The sequence below is a fragment of the Sorex fumeus genome, unplaced genomic scaffold (assembly GCF_029834395.1).
Source record: "Sorex fumeus unplaced genomic scaffold, SorFum_2.1 ptg000129l, whole genome shotgun sequence".
Lineage (NCBI taxonomy): Eukaryota > Metazoa > Chordata > Mammalia > Eulipotyphla > Soricidae > Sorex > Sorex fumeus.
Window position 1 is genome coordinate 5,644,540 of NW_026606186.1, and position 21,445 is coordinate 5,665,984.

At 56.3% G+C, this 21,445-nt stretch overlaps 3 protein-coding genes across 3 annotated transcripts; 1 reads left to right on the top strand and 2 right to left on the bottom strand.

Annotated features, from left to right (window-relative positions):
* On the bottom strand, positions 1-6,596 carry ARPC5L (actin related protein 2/3 complex subunit 5 like). The gene is made up of 4 exons (XM_056138598.1): positions 6,314-6,596; positions 3,088-3,159; positions 1,381-1,557; positions 1-534 (listed from the first exon to the last, which is right to left on the bottom strand). The coding sequence occupies exons 1-4, from the start codon at positions 6,461-6,463 to the stop codon at positions 472-474; spliced, it is 462 nt and encodes a 153-aa protein (XP_055994573.1). The 5' UTR covers positions 6,464-6,596; the 3' UTR covers positions 1-471.
* Positions 6,597-11,066: 4,470 nt separating this feature from the next.
* Positions 11,067-15,513, top strand: RPL35 (ribosomal protein L35). Its single transcript, XM_056138694.1, has 4 exons — positions 11,067-11,181; positions 11,491-11,627; positions 12,625-12,706; positions 15,333-15,513. Exons 1-4 carry the CDS (start codon positions 11,179-11,181, stop codon positions 15,480-15,482), a joined length of 372 nt encoding a protein of 123 aa, XP_055994669.1. The 5' UTR covers positions 11,067-11,178; the 3' UTR covers positions 15,483-15,513.
* A 196-nt stretch (positions 15,514-15,709) lies between these two features.
* Positions 15,710-18,297, bottom strand: WDR38 (WD repeat domain 38). The gene is made up of 9 exons (XM_056138554.1): positions 18,166-18,297; positions 17,880-18,000; positions 17,016-17,132; positions 16,832-16,929; positions 16,617-16,697; positions 16,415-16,540; positions 16,189-16,338; positions 15,879-15,926; positions 15,710-15,787 (listed from the first exon to the last, which is right to left on the bottom strand). The coding sequence occupies exons 1-9, from the start codon at positions 18,295-18,297 to the stop codon at positions 15,710-15,712; spliced, it is 951 nt and encodes a 316-aa protein (XP_055994529.1).
* Positions 18,298-21,445: the final 3,148 nt, after the last annotated feature.

Here is a 21,445-nt window from a genome sequence, read left to right on the forward strand (position 1 = left end):
TGAACTAATAAGCCAAGAGCTTTATTGATGCAGCAGGCACTTTACAATGAACCCATGAGAGCCCGCCTACTCTGGGAGGCCAGGGCACTGTTAAAAAACCCTCAAGTTTCTCCACTCCCAAAAAGCAAGCTTCCCTTTCCCCACAGCCCTTGGCTTTGCGCCTGCCCTGCTCATCTCAGTCCCCTTTCAATAGGCAGTGCACGCAGGTGCCCTGACTGGTGCTGGCTGTCACTCCAGTAGAGTCACAATGTCAGTTTTGCAGGACTTGCGGACATAGGCATAGACTATCAGGTCCTGTAAAGGATTAGGAAACAGACGATTTCTCCCTCCACCTTGAAAATAAAATACACTTCAGATGCATGTCCTGAAACAGATCAGTTAGAAGTTCCTAGGAAGACGGTTGGTTGTCAGTTCCTTCTTCACCAGCCTGCGCATCCAAAATTCTCCAGGTAACATGAGTCTTTTTGTTGTTTAAACAGTCTTTCTCGCAGTAAGAACTCTTATAATGGATCCTAGTCCTCCTACTGCTAATGCCTGTGGGGCAGGAAAAGAAACAAATGAGACCTGGCCGGCTGGCCCGGGACATGTACTCGCTGACCAAGGTCCTGCCGTATCACAGGCCCCCTGAAAATGGGCCACCCAACACCACTTAGGAGACGGCCCTGTTCCAGGACAGTGTCCTGTCCAAGAGCCAGGGCTGTCAGAACCACTTATCACCAAGCACACAAAGGGCCCTAGTTTTTCCCTCCAAAAGACTCAGTTTCCAGCCTACAGGCCCTGGTCTATTAGATCTAACTTCTTAGGGTGCCTTTAAGGGGCCACTGGGCCTGGCTGCTGGCCCACCATGCAGAGGGCTTGCTTGCCTCTGTTCCCCGGAGCACTGCTGGAGTCCATGTTCTGAGTGGGCAGGCAGAGCACAAACCCACCAGTCAGACTAAGGCTGCCCAGTGGCTGTCCCCTCAGGCAACCAGGCCCTTCAAGTGCAGAAGCCTTTCCAAAAGGCCACTTAGTCTCCTTGAAGGCAGTGCCAGCTACAGGACACTGGCATACAGGCTGCAAGCTTGGCCTTACTTATGGGCCGATTGAGATAAAGAATGGACATGGCTTTTCCTGCTTCCAGTGAGTGGAGAGCCTTTTAAGTGACCTGTTTAAAGAGTTTAAAGAGTTCTGTCTCTGCCCCCTTGTATTGCTAAGACACCCATAACCAATTCAAAGTAGTGTGAAAAAGTAATAGCCTGTTGACCTACCTTACACACCACCGGCCCCATGTCCCCTCTAAAGTCTCCCAAGCCACCCACTGTTTCCTTCCAGGCGAGTCTGGCCTGTGGATTTGACCCCTAGGTTGGGCTGAGCCAGTGTGCAGTGGTTATGTCCACGTACCTTTTCGTGCCACTGGAGTAACACTGCACTGCTATTTTCTGTGGGCTTCTCAAACCCTTTATAAATGTACTTCATTAACAGGTCAATGCCATTTCTGTCCAGCGACTGCACAGCCTGCTCAATTTCACTGCTCTTAAAATTTGTAAGCACCTTCAGCACCACGCCCTGGGCTCGCTCCTACAGAGAAAAGAAAGCCGTCAGGCCAGGCACACCTGCACCCCTGGGGTGGGTACAAACACCACAGCAGTGAGGTGGAGGTCAAAGCCCCAAACCACGTGGTCCCCCAGCACTACCCCCTCTTCCCCCAAAGCACTGCAGGGATGACCTGCTCGTCCCCCGCACCCTGTAGTCCTCACAGCCCCACGTCCTCAGGCCCTAGCAATGAACCACCTGGTCTGGGTGACCCAGGCTGCCTGAAGCCCCTGAACACCTCAGGAACTTTGTCTCCCCAACACATCAAGCCAAAGGGTCAGAACACTGATCATTCGAGAACACTGTTCAATTTAAAAACCATTTTAATTAGAAAAATGGGTCAAAATTCTTACTGATTTAAAACTGAAAGTGTCCCTTATTACTCAAATTATTCTACAGTGAAAGATGTGGTTTACTGGGAAAGGGGAGAGGCAGCAATAGTTTTTTGGGGGGAAAGGTGGGGGTGACACCTGGTAGTGCACCAGGAACCTGCAGTGCAGTGAAGCCTGAGCCCCGGGTATGCAAAGCCTGCACTTGGCCCTTCGAGCCACCTTCCCAGTTCAGCAGCAGTTTCCGGATACTACCAGGCAGCCCCTATGTAAAGCACAACTGGGGGGGCTTTTTGATTTACAAAAAGAGATTGGAAGGTTGGAGTGAGTCTAGTCCAGCAGGTAGAGCACTTGCCTTGCATGCGGCCTACCCCAGTTTGATCTCCGACACATCTCATTCCCCAAAGCACCGCCAGGAGTGATCCCTGAGCAGCACCAAGAGCAGAGCCTGAGTACCCGGGTAGCACGACTCCCTCCCAACACCCTCCAAAAAAAAATCAAAACGAGGCTGGTTTGGGCTACAGCCTCCCTCTGTATTCACACCCAGAATGGGGTGGTGGTGGGGGGGGGGGAGTGCCTTCTTGTCCACATTTGGGGGCAGTCTGTGATTCCATCAAGAGATGTTAAAAAACAGAAACAAACTCCAGCTTCACAGAGACTCCTGCCCGGAAGCAGTTAAGTACAGCTGGACACATCTCTCCTCCCAGATTTTGAAGGATACAGTGGAAGTGCTGGGGGACCATGCAGTGCTGGGAATCAAACCCAGACCCCCACATGCAAAGCACATACTCGGCCCTCAGCAGACCTTGAGGGCAAATTATCTGGTAGCACTGATAATCCTTATGTAGAGCAAGTCTATTCAGTAGCCTAAGAAAGCAGAACCTCGGGAAGTCCCCCAAGGCCAGCTCATTTCTAGATCTGAGAATCAATCGCAGGCTTGGCAGACTTCTCACCCGGCGGCCTTGGGGAGGAGCAGTGGGTTCCTTAGGGAGCTTTTGCTATCAACACTGACAGCTTCAATGGCTGTGGCACTGCCCAGTGCCAATTCCCTTCCCTGGCAGCTAGTCACTGGTGGAGAGAAGCAGCAGCTGCGGTCCAGCGTCCCAGGGAGCTTGTGCTCAGTGAGGAGACAGACAGCCCGAGCCTGGCCCCAACACTGTCAGTGGTGGCCACAAGACCCCTTTACCTTCACAGCTTGATTCTTGGTGTTGATGGGAGAGTTCCGCAGAGCCGCGTGGAATGCCCGAAGCATGTCCCCTGTGCATCACCACCAGTTAAGGATGACTTGGCTCCAGTCTGCGCGTGCTCAGAAGCAGTCAGAACCTTGCCCACTTCCACCCACTGCCCACCAGCAGCTTCTAGGTGGGCAAGGCTGTTCAAATGGCAGCCTAGTGTTTTCCTGAGGTACAGAGAGGGGAGGGCACCTCTGCCAAGCTTGCAAGTTCATCTTCCTGTCACCCCTTCTTTCCCTGAAAGGCAAGAGCAAACCTACCACAGGCAGCTGGCAGCAGAACCAGACCAGCGCTGCCCACCACTGCCGGGCATCCCCTGCCCCACTGAGCCACCAGGTCAGGTGGTATCCTCGGCCTCTCCAGGGGACAAGGGCAAAGAGGCCGTCTAACTTGCCGCCCATGTTCTCTCAGTTCGACTGCTAAAGAAACAATGCTGTCAGGCAACAAATCCTACCCACGCCAGTGAGCCCCCCACTGCTTCCGGAGGGGGGGTTAGTCATCTAAAAGAACTCCCTGAGCTGATCCGAGCCCTCCTCCCTCTACACACATACCCTGGACTTTGCTGTCATTCTGACACCACATTCTAAATAGTTACAATCTGGGTTAGGTCCCCAAAGGTGACACCTATTTTAAACTGTTACATCATCTGACTTTCATTTCCCCATCTCAAACACTGGCTTCAGCCAAAAGGCTTCAAAAATAGAACAAGGAAGGGCTCCTGCCAATCAGGTGTCTCCTGTTCCCACAGCGGAGCCCACAGTACCAGCCCCGGCCCCACCTGCGCCATCAGAGAAGCAGCCCACACCCTCTAGCTTCGGCCTTGTCCCAGGCGGGCGTCAGCCACCAGCAATGTCTATCTCACAGCTCTGGATAATTTGATATCCCACAGCAAGCGGCAGAGCCCAAAGTGTCGAGGAAAAGGCTGGCACACTCTCCACTCAGGGCCAGCTTTCTGGACAGGAAGAGCGCCCAGTAACTAGTCTCTGGGCGCCAAGTCCCTGCTCAGAGCCATCTCCATCCTCCCAGACCTTCACGCGGGCATGCATTAGCAGGAAGGTTCCCCTACAGCACAGACGCTAACAGGGGGCCCCGCATCAGACAGTGTGGCAGGCTGGCTGCTGCGCCTTTCATAGGGCAGACCAACTGTGTAGCCAGCGACCCCCCAGCCTTGGGGCTCCCCCAGATCAGGGTTTTTTGGCCACAGCACTATGGACACTTCAGACCAGATGCTTTACGGACACAGCACTCCCGGCTTCTCCACGGAGTTCAGCAGCACCCAGAAGTTGACAATAAAACATCCAAACAATGGCAGATTTCCTCAGGGGAGGAGAGAATGCAAAAAGACCCCAAACCACTGCTCCTGGCTCCCACCAACCGCCTCAGTGAGGGCAGAGAACAAATACTTTGAACAGAGAAACGGCTCAGCCACCGAGCCACAAGTTTCCACATCTCATTTCTGCTACCTACTCTGGTGATGAGTTATTCTTTACAAAGCCAATGAAATGAGGGAACCAAAGATGCACTTGCTTTACAGTCAAGTGCATGACTTGTATGTATGAACCCCCGGATTCAACCCACAGGACTAAAAAGACTGAAAGACAACGAATCCGAGGCTGAGATGGGAATGACCTGCTCAAGGTTACTAAGCCAGGGCCTGAACCAAAGCCAACCTGGTGACAGTGGCGGGCAGGAGCCTTCCAGGGGACTGTCCGCAGATGCGGCTGCTTCCTCCACCAGAGAAGGGCCGAGGTTCAGAGGGTGTGAACTAGCGCTTTCTCTCCTTCACTGTGCCATTCCCTACCACCTGACTCATTTCACAGCACTGGGACAGGTCCCCTTTCCTGCCTCCAACCAACCAGCTGACAACCCCTTCTTCCCTCCACTCTGCCCCAGGACCCCGACAGGCCTGTTGGAGCCTAAGCTGGGGCAATAATCAAATCCAGGCGCTGCAATGGCGGGGAGTCACTGAACGCCCCGCTCTTCCCTCTGGGGCTCTCACCCGCTAACCTCCCTTTCCCCAATCCCAAGAGGTGCCTGGGCTCTCCATGACAACCAGTTTCTGGCACCTTCGAGGAGCAACCCCAGCAGCCCTGCGGGTAAGCCTAGTCTCAAGGAGCCTAGTAGGAAATGACCTTCACACCGCGCCTCCCCTGCCAAGTACCCAACCCAAAGGCCACAACCAGGTGGGCAGAACCCACCTTCCCCAAGGGGCCCAGAGTGGGGGACGCAGCCAGGAGGCAGACCCCAGTAGGCAACCCAAGTCTCACTCCCCACCCAAGGAGCAGCGCCCATGCCCCACCCAAGTCCGTCTCCTGACCCCAGGTGGGGTCCACCCAGAAGACGGCACCGGTCTCCTCCCGGGCGGGGCTGACTCAACCCCCAAAACCTGATTTATAGCCTGCCGGCGAGGGGGAGGGGCGCGCGCTTCCTGCCGCACCGTGTCGGTAGGGAAAACGCCTTCCTGTGAGGTCGGTTTCCTGTGCAAAGGCAACTGCAGAGGGCCCAGCAGGCTGTGACAGTCACCTCTATTTGTGACAGTCGCCTCTATTTTTAATCCTGCTTCTCGAAAGGCTGGTCTTCTGTGGCCACCCGCGCTGTCACCGGCGGCGGCCAGGCCCCACATGGCCCTTTCACGGGACGCTCTGCATTCCCTTAGCTCTAGGGGTTTGCCTGCACAAGAGTCTATGGGCGTGGGGGGGAGGGGGGGACAGCGGGAGGGGGGTCGCGAGAGCCAGACCCAACTTGTTGGACGCGCTCAAACCCGGCCAGGGAGGTGGATGGGGTGGGGGTGGGGTTCCCAGGAAGCCCGAGGCTGCAGGGTGACTAGGGGGTGACGGCGCTCGCCCCGGCAGGACCGTGCCCCGGAGCCGGCCCGGCCGCTGCATTACTCAGAGGCGGCTCGCCCCGGCCCCCGCCCCCGCCCCGGCCGAGCGAGCTCGGGGTGACCCCGTTTCCCCGCGGAGCGAAGCGGGGCGGCCCAGGGGCTCAGCCCGGGGGGGGGGGAGGTGGCGGGACGGCCGGGGACTGCCCTCGTGGGGGCCGGGGCCGCGGGAAGGGGTGCGGGGAGGCGGGCCACGGGCGGGAGGGGACAGCCCCCCGGGGCAGTGGCTCCGAGGGGCCGGGGTCGGGGGCCAGGGGTGCGAGCCGGCGAAGGCCGGGCCGCCGTGTCCGAGAAGGATATTGCCGCAGGAGCCCGTCCACCTCGCCGGGGTCCGGGCCTGGCTCCCCCGCCGCCGCCGCCGCCTCCTCCTGCTCGTCCACGAATTTATTCTCGTCGAACTCGTCGATGTCCACCCGACGGAAGCGCGAGGACAGCGTGTTCCGGGCCATGGCGGGGGCTCGGCGCCCGTCCGCCGCACCGCTCCGCTCCGCACCGGCTCGGGCTCCGGGGCGGGAAGCGGCCGCTGGGCGCCTCCTCCACCTCCTCCGCGCGCCGCCGCCGCCGCCGCCGCCGTCCGCCCACTTCCGGGCCGCGCCGGAACCGGAAGTGCGGGCGGCCGCGCGGGGCGGGAGGGGCGGCTCGGCGGGCGCCGGGACCCTGTCCGCGCGCGGCTGTCGGCCTGGCTGAGAGCGGACGAGCGTGGGGTTGAGGGGCGCCGGGGGACACGGAGCCCAGGGCAGGGAGAGGCCTGAGGGCGCGGGGGACGGGGACACCTGCTTGGGGGCGATACACGGCGACGCTCGGGGGCTGCTTCCGCCTCTGTGCTCTGTGCAGAGGTGAAACCCCTGCGTGCAAAGCAGCATCTCCCTGTTTGAAGACTGGAGAGTGTTTGTTGTTGTTTAGGGAGGCACACCCGGCGGTGCGCACCTTGGGAGGGTGCGCGGACCAAATGGGAGGCCGGGGACTGAACCCAGTGGGTCACCTGCAAGGCAAACGTCCTGCCCGTCCGACTGTCGCTCTGGCCCCCCAGACTGGGGAGTTTAAATGTGGGAAACGAGTGTGCCAAGGACTGAGAAGGTAGTGAATATCTGGACTCTAGGTGGCCTGGGGTGCAGTCCCTCTGGGGGGCAGGGGAGATGAGCCACTACCCCAACAGGAAGAACAAGGTCCTGCAGCTGAGAAGTCACACCCAGCTGAACTGGAGAGGCAGGTCCAGGCCGGATTCAGAACCCCCTGAGTCAGATGGGCAAAGATGGGGTGTAAGGGGGTAGGGCAGAGCCAAGGACTCGGGCTGGATTAGGTGTCTGGGCTGCTCTTGGAGGGGTTCTGTTAATGGGCTTTAGATGAAAATGGATCATTGCTTTCACACTGCCCCTTTTTAGGGGCAGGAGAGAGTACAGCTGGTAGGTCGCTAGCCTAGCTCATGGCCTCAATCCTGAGCACCGATATGGCTCCCAGGTTCCACCAGGAGTGATTCCTAAGCAGAGTCCACTTCCGGGCTGAGTACCGGAGGGTGTGGCAAAAAAAAAAAAAATAAAGGTACTCTTTAATAAATGCAAGTAAAGCCTAGGAAATGATGCAAAGGTTTGGACCGTGTATGGGTTTGATTACTTCCACTGCATGGTTATCATTACCCCCTCCACTAGATGTGGCCAAAACGCACAAAAATTTAAAAATACATTAATAAAGTTTCAGCTTTGCAACCATGCTCCCCCCGGAACCCAAAGACTTTGGTTTCCTGGAAGCTGCCTGGCGGAGAGCCTGGCAACCTACCGAGAGTATCCCGCCCGCAGCACGGGTAGAGCCTGGCAAGCTCCCAGTGGCGTTCTTGTTATGCCAAAACCAGTAACGACAACAGGTTTCATTCCCCTGACCCTGAAAGAGCCTCCAATCGTTGGGAAAAGACGAGTAAGAAGAGACTGCTAAAATCTCAGGGCTTGGAGGAATAGAGACGTTACTGGTGCCCGCTCGAATAATTCGGGATGACAGTGATACAGTGATGAATAAAGAATTTTTCATGAATGTGACAAGATTACTTACTCTACCTTGATCTTATATGTTAGAGATAGAGCACCCACAGATCCGAGAAACAGGCAAACCCATCTGCCTTGAAAGGCTACATACTTTGGAATGAATCTGTGACCCTGGCAGGTTGCAGATAATAAACAATTTAGGGTGGGGCGTGTTCTTTTTTTCTTATGTTTTATGGGACACACCCGGTTTGCTCCTAGCTCTGTGCTCAGGGTCACTCCTAGCAGTCTGAGGGGACCATATGCAGTGCCTAGGACCAAACCCAGATTAGCTAAATAAAAGGCAAATGCTTTACTCCTTTTCCCGTACTATCCAACCCCCCGAATATTTGTTTCTGTTTTGGGCTCATACTCAGTGTTGACTGTGATCAGGGCTTACTTCTGCTTTACACTTAGGAATAAGTTTTGACCATGGTTGGGGGACCACAAGTGCCAGTGCAAGGCAAGCACCCTTCCTGCTATATGTTTCTGGCCCCTGCTGTATGATCTTTTGTATTAACTTTAAATCAGCAATACTCACTTGACAAGTGAGGAAATGACCCTAGGTAAACTGGTAAAGGAAGTTGAGTCCTTGCTCATGAATGTGGATTACCATTCAGTGAGAGAGGCAGAGTTTAAAACTCCATATTCTGAGTGCTCAGGTAAGTGCCTGGGAGTGCCTTGAAATAGATGACAGAAGAGTCCCTGAGGATGTGCCACTGAACAAGGACCTGAAGTTTGTCTCACCAGCTCCATGAGGTTGGCAAACTGCACCTGGATTTCATGTTCTGTCTGGCATGGGAAATGATCCCTGCCACCTGATGTCTTGAGGAGCCTGGAACCAGGCAGGAGCAAGGAATTGCTTGTTTAGGGGACACACCTGGCAGTGCTTAGGGGTTACTCCTGGCTCTGCACTCAGGAATCACTCCTACTGGTCTCAGGGAACAATCTGGGATGCCAGAGATCAAACCCGGCTCAGCCGTGTACGAGACAAGCACCCTGCCTGCTATCTTTGGGCCCAGGAATTGCTTTTGACAGGAAAGGAGCAGTCCTAAATCTTACCCTGGTTTTCTACAGTTATCACCTTCACTCCCGTGAATTGCGGGAAGAGATGAATAAGCAAAACAAATTTATTTAGAAAATGAGAGATTTGTGCATGACAGAACAGAGGCTTCTCCAGAGCAGAAAGTGCACAATATGGATCTCAGGCAAGGTTGTGCAGACCGTTTCTCTAGAATGAGGAAATGGGGCCTAAGAAAGTTCACATCTCAGACAGATGAGGGCCAAAGAAGCTATAGACTAAGGCCCTCCCGTTGATCATCGATTTGCTCGAGCGGGCCCAGTAACGTCTCCATTGGAGACTTTGTTGTTACTGTGTCTGGCATATCCAATACTCTCGGTAGCTTGCCGGGCTCTCCGAGAGGGGCGGAGGAATCGAACTCGGGTCGGCCATGTTGGCTGCATGCAAGGCAAACGCCCTACCCACTGTGCTATATGAAAACAACTCAGGCAGAGACACAGGCAAATGTGTGCCTTTTCTGCTACCAATTTAGTTTATGTAGCTTCCCCAAACTCTCCCCTCCCCCACAGACCCTTGCTAGGGTGGTTGTCAAAGAGGAAAGCTTGGGACAGTTGATCTTTTTTTGTGATTATTTTTAGCATGGTCTTAGTTCCAGCAGTGGAGCCTCTCCTTCCAGGGGGTATCCAGCCATGCTCTGGGCCTGGAATTCTGCATCTCACCAGTTTTTCTGGGTCTCCTAAGACAGTTCCTGTGTCATAAAGGCCTTCATGCCTTTGGTTGCTTTAGGTTCAAGACCGTACTTTTATATATAATATATATATATATATATATACAGCCTACAACACTTTGTGTATGTAAATTTCCCATTTAATTCTCAGGCTCCCACTCCTGTTTCTTTTCCTGGGGGGCTGGGGGTAGGATTTTCCTCCTAGTGGTACTCAGGGGACCATGCAAGGTCAGGTATTAAAGGATCAAATCCACTCTAGTCCTTTTAGTTATGTTTCCGGCACCCAAAGTTGTTGTGGGGTTTTTTGGGGGGGGCTTGTTTTGGGGTCATACCTGGCAATACTTAGGGGCTAATTCCTGGTTCTTAGCTCAAAAATCACTCCTACCCGGAAATCATCAGGAGCTCCAGAGAGCGGACCTGGGCCACCTGGGTTCAAGTGCACTACTGGCTGTACAACCCTCCAACAACTCCCCCCCCCCATCCTTTCCCATGGGAAAGATGATGCTTTGAGCAATTACACATGCGGTCTTGAGTTAAGAGCTTTACATGATCTTCCAAAGCATTATCTTTGGAAGATATCTTCCAAAGCATTACATGATCTTCCAAAGCATTATCTTCCAAAACCATTGGGGCATTTATGAGGAAAACAGACTCCGAGTAGGATTTGCCAAGCTAGCACCAGGCAACGGAATAAGAATTTTAAATAAGAATTTTAAAGTCGGTGCTGCTCTTTCCACTCTGGAGAAACCTGCTATTCTCTGTCTTTCTATCTAGCTTGCGCTCTCTCTCTGTAAATTTCTTTCAATAAAAACTATTTTGTTTCACTAAAAAAAAAGTAAAAATACAGCCTGGCCCTGCATGCTCCACGCAGCCTCCAGCAGAACGTTTAAGAAGTCGGCTTCCACCTCTCCCCACCCTCCTTGAATTTTCCCCAAGGCAGGATCACAGATTATCTTGGAAAATCCTCCCCCTGCCCTCACCCCCACGCAACACTGCCGCCCCGAACCAGACCTGCCGCGTGTTAGTGAATGAATGAACGAATAACTGAGCGGACGTCTTCAGATCCTGCCCAGGCCTCTCGGTTACCCACTGGCGCTGCTCTAGGCGCCAGGCTCACCTAAGCGAGCAAGTGCAACTACCTGCAGAGAAGCCGCGAGAGGAAGGGGCGGGGCCTGGGCTATGGCAGAGGCGGGGCTATGCCAGGGGCGGGACTAGGAGGGCGGGACCGAGCGGGACGGACCCCGGAGCGCCTCGCGAGGAGAGGGCAGGTAGCGGGGGCGGAGCCAGAGCGCGATTCGTGGCGCCATTGGCTGTTGCCGCCATCACCCGGCAGTAATTGCCGAGGTCAACCCCACCCCCTTCCTCTTTCCCTCGGAGCAGGCCTCGGCGGCGGCGGCTTCATCAGACATGGTGAGGCCGGGAAATCGGGGGCCATCCGCCTTGCAGGGGGGTTCGAGGGCTGGGGTGGGAGGCGCGGGGTGAGGCCGGGGGTCCCCTTTGCCCACCGAGCCCGTGAGGACCCCTGCGGGATGGCCTGACGCCCGCATCCCTTGCAAGCACCCTCCGCCCCGAAGACCGTGGGCCGGTGAGCGCGCGGGCGCCGCCGGTGTATATAATGGGGTGGGCCTGGACGCGGGGCCGAGGGTCGCCGCCGCGACCCTGGCGAGCGGCTGACGGGAAAGCAGCCCGGGCCCTAGCCAGACCTTCTCTCGCGCGCAGGCCAAGATTAAGGCCCGGGACCTTCGTGGCAAGAAGAAGGAGGAGCTGCTCAAGCAGCTGGACGACCTGAAGGTGGAGCTGTCGCAGCTGCGCGTCGCCAAAGTGACGGGCGGCGCGGCGTCCAAGCTCTCCAAGATGTGAGTGACTCGGACCCGGGGCGCCCGTGGGTGCCCGCCGTGCGGGGTTCGGCGCACACCGGGCAGGACCGGGGGAAGCCTCGAGGGGGCGCCAGGCAAACGCTGCCGCGCGCTGCTTCTCTTCCTGGGGCGTGTTTTCTGTTCACGCGCCTCCAGCCCCCACGTGCTTTGCCCTGATTGCATTCTCGCGGGGGAAAAACTAGCCCCGGAGACCTTCAAAGGCCTCATCCAAGTGCTTGCCCAAAGCGACACCTTTTTTTTTAAATGCCCGAGAATAAATTACGGTTTGTGGGACAGACGGGAGATGGCAAAAGGGCTGGAGGGCCAGGTTTGGTTTGATTGCAGCCGCCAGAGCACTGAGCTTGGGAAAATAGCTGTGAACACTGTCCCCCCCCCCCCCCCAAAAAAAATACTGTGGAAGGTACGAGTTCCCTTCCTCCCACGTTCTCTTTAGTTTTGGGTCTTTTTGTTGTATTCTGCTGTGTGTGTTTGTGGTCCCCCGGGCTCAAACTCAGGGCTTCATATATACAAGGCAAGCCCCCTACCTGGCCCGGTATCCACGTTCAAAGGTGCCTCTCGGGATCTTTCCTGTTCCACAAAGTACCTTTCACTCATATTCAACAGTCACCTAACTTACCATGTTGGTAGAGAATTGGGTGATTTGGGGGGCGCTGGGGCAGGCTGCACGCCAAAGCCCCAAGACTACCTTTACCAGCCCCACAGTGAGGGAGGTCTTCATTCCCAATATGCCTCCTTTTCAACTTGGCACTTAGACCCAGCCTGCAGCTAGTGTCAGCCCTGTATTTCCTTATATCCTAGTGTCCTGTGGGGTAGGCTTGGCCTGGTCACCCCACCGGGTCCCGGGTCCATCATTCCCACCAGTCAGCTGATTCAGGCTGCCTTGGGGTGTTCCTCGTCTCTACACCTGGGGATCAGTCCTCCTTGCCTGTGTGTGTGTGTGTCTTACCCAGTTTGCCTGATACCTCTTGTTTTGTAGCCGAGTTGTCCGCAAATCCATCGCCCGAGTTCTCACCGTCATTAACCAGACTCAGAAAGAAAACCTCAGAAAATTCTACAAGGTAGGTCTCCAGTGAGGGTTTGGCCAGAGGGTACAGTGTTCAGCCTTTCTCTGGGCAGCAGGCAGCGCTTCACAGCTTGATGTGTGGGTCTGGATTTTCCCTCTTAGGTTTGGGCTGTGAGTGTTTTCTCGAGCTGCAGTAAGACATCAAAGAGGTGCGGTGCGGGTCTGACTGGACTCTGGGGTTTGATCCAGACTCCCAAGCTGAGGGCACTGAGGACTAAGGTTCGGCTCCTTAGCATGTTGCTGAGCTGAGGCCTTGGACTTACCAGCTAATTACTCATGACCACCTACAAGTGAACCACCATGTGTGTAGATTCCAAATTGGTGGGAGATGGTAGGTGTGACAGGACCAAATTGAGGGCTACTGGGGGGATTTTCTCAGGTGTCTAGTTCTGGCTAGGATTTTTTTGTGTTTTGGTCACCGCCAGTGATTCTCAGAGGTTACTCCTGGCTCTGCACTTGGGAAGTACTCCTTCTGGTCCTGGGTCACCATGTGGACTGCTGGAGATCAAACCCACATCTGCTTTGTGCAAGGCAAATGCCCTACCATCGCTCTGGCCCCTTCATCCTAGGATTTAAAGTCTCATTTCCAGTCTTTCTTTTTGGAAAAGAGTGCCCAGGGCTTGCACTCCTGGCTCTGCAATCAGGGATCACTCCTGGTGTTTTTTTTTTTTTTTTAAGTCTGTATATAAGTGGGAGGGAAGAGCTAAACAGGCTGGAGGGTGTGCCTTGCATGCAGGAGCCCTGGGTGTGGATCTCCCCCAAAAGTGTAGTTGGGGTTCGAGCACTAGCTTACACGCATAAGCACAAGAAGGCTTTCCTCTGTGTATAAGCAGATGTTTATATTCTTGACTTATTACTAGGAATAGGTTACATGACTAGGAGCTGGCTCATCTGAAGGCCCTGAGTCAGGGCAGGTGTTGAAAAGGAAGCTGTGGGTGGGCTGGCACACAGGTAGAAGCTGCTTTGGGCCTCTGCCTTTAGGCCTTTTAAGTTAGTGGATCAGATTCACACAGGTTTCCAGGATAATTTTTCCCCCTTTTTGAATTTTATTTTGGTTTGGGGGCCATATTTGGAGTGCTTGGGGGACCGGATGAGGTTCTGGGACCTCACTCCGAGTTGGCTGCATGCAAGGCAAGCACCGTACCTGCTGTGCTGTTGCTCTTTCCTCACCCCTTGTTTTTATCACTTATTTACTGGGGGACACACCTGCATGGGGTTACTCTCTGTAGCCTGTTCTGTGTCGGGAGGGATTGGCTTTGGCCATACTTTGGGGCACATGTGGTGCCCAAGATGGAACCAGAGTCAGTTGCAAGCAAGGCAAATGCTTACCCCAGTGCTGTCTGACGGTGGGATTTTTTTTTTTTTTTTGCTTTTTTGGGGTCACACCCGGAGATGCACAGGAGTTACTCCTGGTTCATGCACTCTCGGGGGACCATATGGGATGCTGGGAGTTGAGCCTAGGTCGGCTGTGTGCAAGGCAAACGCCCTACCCGCTGTGCTATTGCTCTAGCCCCGATAGGATAAATTTTTAAACTGGAGGGTTTTGGTTTTTTGGTTTGGTTTGGTCCTGGAAAATGGTTCCTTGTTATCCAGATTAGCACTTGAATGCCAGAAGGTTTTGCCATGCTAGAGTATCTGTCACAGTGCCTGGACTGACTGTGCTGGAAGAGTTCACCTCATCTGCTGGTGCTCCCAAGGCCTGGCAGCGTGAGGGGGGACAGTTGTGGCACCACTCTTAGAAGTGAGGTCTCAGCCATGGCCTCCCATGGCCTGGCCTGAGGCTTGTGGTGACAGGCTTTGTCCCATGCTGTAAAGAGCCCTGTATCCCTGGGCCGTAGTACAAGGCTAGGGGTACAGGTGGACAGGCCCTCCAGGCACAGGTGGACAGCAGCATCTGTGCTGCCAGCTTGTCCCCCGGGGGGGGACCTGCCTGCTTAGATATTTTTCTGCAATTCTCTGTTTCAGGCTAATTCTAGAAGCCTGGAGCTGATACTCCAGGCCTTGGTGTTTTCCGTTTGAAGTGTCCGTTTTGGCTTTCAGGGCTATTGACAGTCCGTAGGTGGGGCCTTCCTTATCCCCTTCCCTCTGCACCTGTGGCACTGGCATGACCACAGGTGCTGCCTTGGTCCACATCTGTTCATGCGAGAGGGCAGTGGATCAGGTGACCGCTCCGTGTCGGCGGGAGTCCAAGGCAAGAAACGGGGCTGCGCTGCACTCCCCCTTAAGTGAAACTATCGCCTTGGCCGCACCACTGTCCCTTCGAGCCCCTGACAATACCTTGGGACTGGTGGGCCCCCCACTACCTCCCCTGTAGCACATCTGTGTAAGCTGGGCCCGGTGACTAGTCAGCCGCGGGACTGGGAGTGGTCCTGGGGGCCAGGTTGGTGAAAAGTCCTCCGTGGGGAACCCACACGCATGGACAGGTCACTGCCCCCATCTTGAATTTAGGGAACTTGAACAAGGTGTCTGTAGATGGTCTCCTGCTTGGTGACTTAACAGTCCTCGCATATCTAGAGATCAAGTTCCCTCCCCCTGTCGCCCCACGCCTCCCTAGGGGTCTTCCCCTCAGCTACTGCAGATACCCCTAAACCCCATGCTCAGGTTCTCCTTTGTTCACCCAGGGCAAGAAGTACAAGCCCCTTGATTTGCGGCCCAAGAAGACTCGTGCCATGCGCCGCCGACTCAACAAGCATGAGGAGAGCCTGAAGACCAAGAAGCAGCAACGGAAGGAGCGGCTCTACCCGCTGCGGAAGTACGCAGTCAAGGCTTGAGCCGCAGTCACAATAAAGCACACTCACTGGCTTGGCAGGTGTTCGTCGGTGTTTGTGGGGGCAAGGGTGTTGCTGGTGGGGTTGGGGTGGCTTGGTTACAGGGGCCTCGGGCTCTCTCAGATGGTGACTTTGAGCCGGTGGCCTTGAACTGCCCCCTCGGCCTTCGCTCGCTCTGCCCCGGCACCTGATGTGAGTGGGTGGTGCAGTGGACGTGATGACTTGCCTGATCAGCCATCAACAGAGCCAGACACGAGGAGTTTCTTGTCTGGGGTGAAGGCAAAGGCGTGGGCCTCATCCAGTACTCCCTGCACAGAAGTGCGGCATCAGGTTCCAGGGCCTTGCATCCTGCCCAGAAGCCCTTCCTCCCCTGCCGCGGGAAGTGACCGGCAGCCTTACCTTCACTGTCTCAAGGCACATTCCTGTATTGCAGTCCCATACTTTGATCTGGAAGCAAATGAGCAGAAAAGCAGTGCAGTCCTGCCCACCTGCTGGGTCTGGCTCTCCACTTCTCATCAGGGGAGGCTGAGTGCAGTACGCTTTCCTTCGGGCCGTCCAGGTCATAAAAGACCTTAGGCTGTGCGCTAGGCCCCCTCCTCCCCTTCCAGTTTAGGAGGCTGCAGTAGCAGGTGTTTCTGGACAGGCTGTGGGCTCTGCGGGGAGTATTTGAGGGAAAGGATGGGCAGGAAAGTCCCACGGGGTGGGTTACCATGGGGGAGTAGTCAGCACTGGCCAGCTGCAGCCCGTCGGGAAAGAAAGCTATGCTCTTCACCCAGGATATGTGACCCTTGAGCTGAATAGGCGGGCTTGAGGTGAAAGTTTTCCAGATAGAGATGGTCTTATCCCAGGAACCGGAAGCCTGCGTGGCAGAGATCTCTTAGACCACGGGGTATGAGACTTGCACAGTCTTGGCCGCCCAGGGCAGTACCGCTCACCAGGAGGCCAGAGGAGGAGTAGCTCAGGCAGCTGATGTTGCCTTGGTGGCCCTCCAGCTCTTGAGCCATGACTGCTCTGCCTCGCAGGTCCCAGATGCAGATGGTGGAGTCCCAGGAGCCTGTGGCCTGTGGACAGCTGCCATGAGCCTGGGCTGGCCAGCCAGAGCCCCATGAACAGTCCCGGGAGAACAGGGAGGCTCACCAGGCAGTCAGAGCTGGGTGCGAAGTCACTGCTCTGGATAGAGTCTCTGTGCCCTGCCAAGTGTCGCAGGGCCTGGCCAGACTGAGGGAGAAAGCCCTGAGACTGGCCAGGCCCTGCATGGGGCCTACTGGGCAATAGGGTTCATGGGTGATGGCAGAGCTCTTGGCTGTCGGTGTGGGCATGAGCAAAAGGGGGAGCTCTGCCCCTCCACATACCTGTACCTCCCAAAGGATCACCCGCTTGTCCCAACCCCCTGATGCCAGCAGCTTGGAATCGGGGCTGAAGCTGACGGTCTCCACACTCCGCTGATGACCTGCAGACCGGGTGGGACAGGTACAGAGAACACAAGTCTCCAAGGAGCCAGGCCAGTGCTCAGCTCCGACACCCCAGCCCACTCACCATTTAGGACCTGCAGACACTTGGCCTCGGCTGTGTCCCACAGGCGAACAGTGCAATCACCAGAGGTGCTGGCAAAGAGGCGGCCATCCGGGGAGAAACGGCAGAACTTCACGGGGCCTGGAGCAGGGGCTGACACCAGTCAGGGAGCAAGGACAGCCCACAGCCCCGCTCACCCACCCTCACCTGGTCTGAAACTACCCCACTTGCCCATGTGGGGAAATAAACACCCTCATCTTGCAGGCACCTCAAACCCGACCTTAGGGTCCTAGCCAGCTGCTCCCTCCCTGGACATCACCCTTGATGATGTGCTTTCTTTTGTGTCTTAGTGAGACTTGCCTATGCTAGGTCCCCCTGACATCCTGTAGCATGGCAAACATGCCAGAGGAAATCGGGCTGTCAGAGACAGCAGGAAGGATTATGGGAAAGAGTTGAGTCCTGAGAGGTCTTGGGGTTGGTGTAATAGCCGATGAAAGAAGAGACTCGGCTTTCAGACCCCAGCTTGGCTGGCAGGTCCATGCGTAGGCCTGTTTCTGAGTACTGTGCATGTGGAGGCAGCAACCAGAAGCAGCCACTGCACTGGCCACGCTTGAGCTAGGAAGAAGCAAGGAAAGGCCTTCACAGGCTTAAAGCATCTCTGGGCTCCCTGGCCCTTGAGTTCCAGATTGACGGTCATTAGAATGGCATATTCGTGGTCCAAAGCCAGCCATCCAGGACAAAAAAGTTCCCTGGTAGGGGTGTGTCTGTTCCTGGGTTTGTCCCTAAGGAACTGGCCTCTGTCACGCATGATACCCGGCTTGGGGGATGAGGGGCGTTGCCAGTGTGGCGGCTCTGCAGGATGCCCAAGCCCGCTGACGCCCATCGCACCTGTGTGTCCGCCCAGCCTCCAGAGCAGCTTGCCGCTGTTGGTGGCCCAGCCGTACAGGCAGCCGTCCTCGGAGGCCGTGAGCAGCGTGTGGCCGTTGGGAGAGAAGGCCGAGCAGTTGACCTGGGAGGAGAGCAGAGCCCAGAAGAGCGCCCCCTCGCGTGGCCATTCCCTAAACCCGGGTGCCCCGAGCAGGAGCCGCGAGCCCCCGCTGGAAGCAGAGCTTAGAACCCGGAGCCCAGCGGACTGCAGCAGCTCCACCGCACAGTGGCGGAGCCCCAGCCTCACCTCCCCTTTGTGGCGGCTGAAGACTTTCACTCGCCCCACCGCCAGCCCCTTGCAGGCCCTGATGTTCATGGGCCTGCGTGCCCCGCGGACGCCCTCGGCCCCGGGAAGGGAAGTGTGTACCGCGGTCTCCATGGCAGCCGGGGCGGGGCGCGCTTGGCCACCAGGGGGCGCGCCGGGCCCGCGCGGGAAGCCTGCAAGGGTTGGGTTTGTCTGCAGTGGCCAGACACCACGCAAGGTACCTTCCACTCGGCAGGTCCCCCAAGAGCACCTAGAACCAAGACATCTCCCCCCCAGAGCGGCCAGGATGAGGTTTAAGAGGGCTGTCAAGGGGATGGAGCCATAGCACAGCGTGTAGGGCGTTTGCCTTGCACGCGGCGGACCTGGGTTCAATCCCCAGCATCCCATATGGCCACCCGAACACGGCCAGGAGTAATTCCTGAGTGCAGAGCCAGGAGCAATCTCTGAGCATCCCTGGGTGTGAACAGAGCATTAAAGGTGGGTCCCCTGGGCTGGAGGGACAGTACAGTAGATAGGGCACTTACCTTTGGCCAAGCCAGAGTCAATCCCTGGCTCCCGATAAAGTCCCCAGATCCCCACCAGGAGTGAGCCCGATCATAGCCAGTGTGGCAAAAAAAAAAAAGGGGGGGTCACTGAAACTTGAATGCCCTGGCGGCACTGTTGGATGGAGGCCACAGAAGGACCCTTGAGGCGCTGTCACGTTCTTGTCGGAGTCTGGGGAAGGCTCCCAGAACTGGGTGTGAGGCAGGGTTCAGTCCCCAGCTCCACACCACTGGGTGTGGCCCCCAAAGAACCATGCTAGAGAATTGAAGGTGAAATGGGAAGGAATCGGACTTGCTTTCGGTGTCCATTTTACAGAGGGAGTAACTCAGGCCCCAAGGGCGAAGGGCCCTTGCTTAAAGCCTTTCAGTCAGAAGAGCTGAGGTTTGAGCCAGAGAGATAGTACAGCTGGTAGGATGCTTGGCCTGAGTTTTTTCCTTGGCACCCCATACGGTCCCCAGGCGCCGCTAGGGGTGATCCCTGAGTACTACCGGGTCCTCAAAAGAAAAACAAAACTGCGACTCATCCCATATCTAATTGGGGCAAGTATTAGGACAGTTGACAAGTTCTAGGTGTCCCCTGGAATGACTCCTGGCACATCTGAGAAACTGAGGCGGGGGGGACAGGGACAGGTTTGTCCAGTTTCACCCAGCACCTGCAAGGCAGTCAGGACCAGAACAGCACCTCCTGCCTGTCCCCACCATCTCCCAAGGCTCCTCCTGGGGAGGGGCTGGGAGGAGGGGAACTGGGCTTTGGGAGCGTCCAGCTTGAGGGTTCCGAGCAGTGACTCACACCCTCCTCCAGCTCCTTGGCCAGAACTCCTCACGGGATCTGTGGGACTCAGCTCTATGTTGAGTCCCAGACAGTTGGACGGGCAAGGGGGTGACAATGGTGGTTTTGAAGAACCCCCCCAAACTCCCAGAGGGCCTCCTCAGGACCTCTGAGATGCTTTTCAGGCCACTCCCCCACCTTCAAGCCGTAGCTCCCCAGACCTTCGCCCCCCCTTCCTGTTCCACCCCAGCCAGTGCCTCCTCTGGGCATCATCCCAGTCTTCTGCGTGCTCCTGTGGCAAGAACACGTTGCCAAGACTGGGTCTCACAGCCCATCCACCCTTGTCTGTGAGGGTCTTGCTGGATTCACAGACTTTCTGCTCACTCCGGGGCTGGCAGGAAACCTCCAAGATTTTCAGGTCCCTCAGAGGTCGGGGCACTGTGTCCACCCCTTGCCTCCTCCTGCCCCAGCTGCCTGCTGCTTTGTCCTCTCTCCCTCCCCTGCCTGCACCTGCTGGGAGTTCTTATTCTGGGGGTTTCTCTGTCCACCCCCTCCCCACAGCCGTGCCACAGGTGCAGTTAGACTCGGCCTGGCCAACGACCAGCTTAATGGCCTGGGCGGGCCTCCTGACCCCTCAACCCGGGTTTCCTCTGGAAATCAGAGGGCACCCCAGTAGCTGCCTCAAGGGAAATGGGCCCGCCAAGGTTCCAGTAAATTCTCGGAGAAAGAGGGACCAGGACCTGTTTCCCAGGCTCAGCTTCTCCCCACGGAATGCGGGAGCCAGTTAGAACTGCGGGTTCTCAGGGCCTTGCCCACCCTTGGCTGTTTTTTCCTTCCTGCAGCCCGTTTCCAGGGGAGGCCTGGGTGGGGTCAGGGAAGAGGCTGTGCCCCTCCCCCCTGTCATGCCCACATGGTAGGCACCACGTCCCCGACCCTGCCCACCTCCCAGGCTTCCCGGTTGCCCGGGAAACTGCCCTGGCACACAGCCACTTGAGAGGGGAGAGGAAGGACTGGGGCGGTAGGACAGGATGCAGGTAAGTTTCAGTCCCCGGCATGGCTCATGATCTGGCAAGTGCCACCGGGGGTCGCTGCTGAGCACCACCAGGTGTGGCCAAATCCTCCTCCCCACAATAACGGGGCCTGTCTCCAGTTTTCCCAAAACTCAAACCCAGTCCCTCAGCCGCCTTCCCAGAGGGGTTGTGTTGACAACAGTCACATTATTCCGGTGACTCACTGGGTTTGCAGCAAGAGCGTTTTCCCATGGACCCCACCAACTCGCCCTTTCCTTGGGCCACCAGACAATGAGGGCTTCGGAAACGCAAACGCTCTCGCACCAGGCGGCTTAAAATGTCATCCGCTTGGATCCCACCCAGCTGTCTAATCTTGAAAGCATTGTGTGTCGGCATCTAGTCACAAAGCTCACAAAGCATGAATTCTACCATGGTGGCAGCTGCGAATTTCATGAGCAAGAGTATCTGTGTTCTTGATCCAAATCATGAGCACTGTGATCCACCAGCCAGGGGAAAGGGCTGAGTTCTGGGACCCAGCACAGAGACCCCCAGTGAATATCCCTGATAGACACCGCCTCCACTTGCCTCCTGGGGTCAGGGCAGGGTCCTGCTCCTCCAGAAGTAGCTGCAGGGAAGAGGGCAATGAGTGCCTACCTCCTGCCAACTCACCGAAGGGACCACCCATGTCACACTGGACCCAAGGCAGGATGACAGCAGTAGGACCAAGCCCTCATGCCTCACTTGTGTAAGCCATGGGTTCCATCCCCAGCACCACAGAATGAATGAATGAATGAGTGAATGGAACCCTACAAGAAAGTGCTGGAGGGTCTCAGATGGTCAAAACTGGCATCATTCCCCAGCCAGGGAAGACCAGGACTGCACACCCCACAGGAAACCTGGGTATCTCAGAACCCCTGGCACGCATTTGGTTGTCCTGTCCT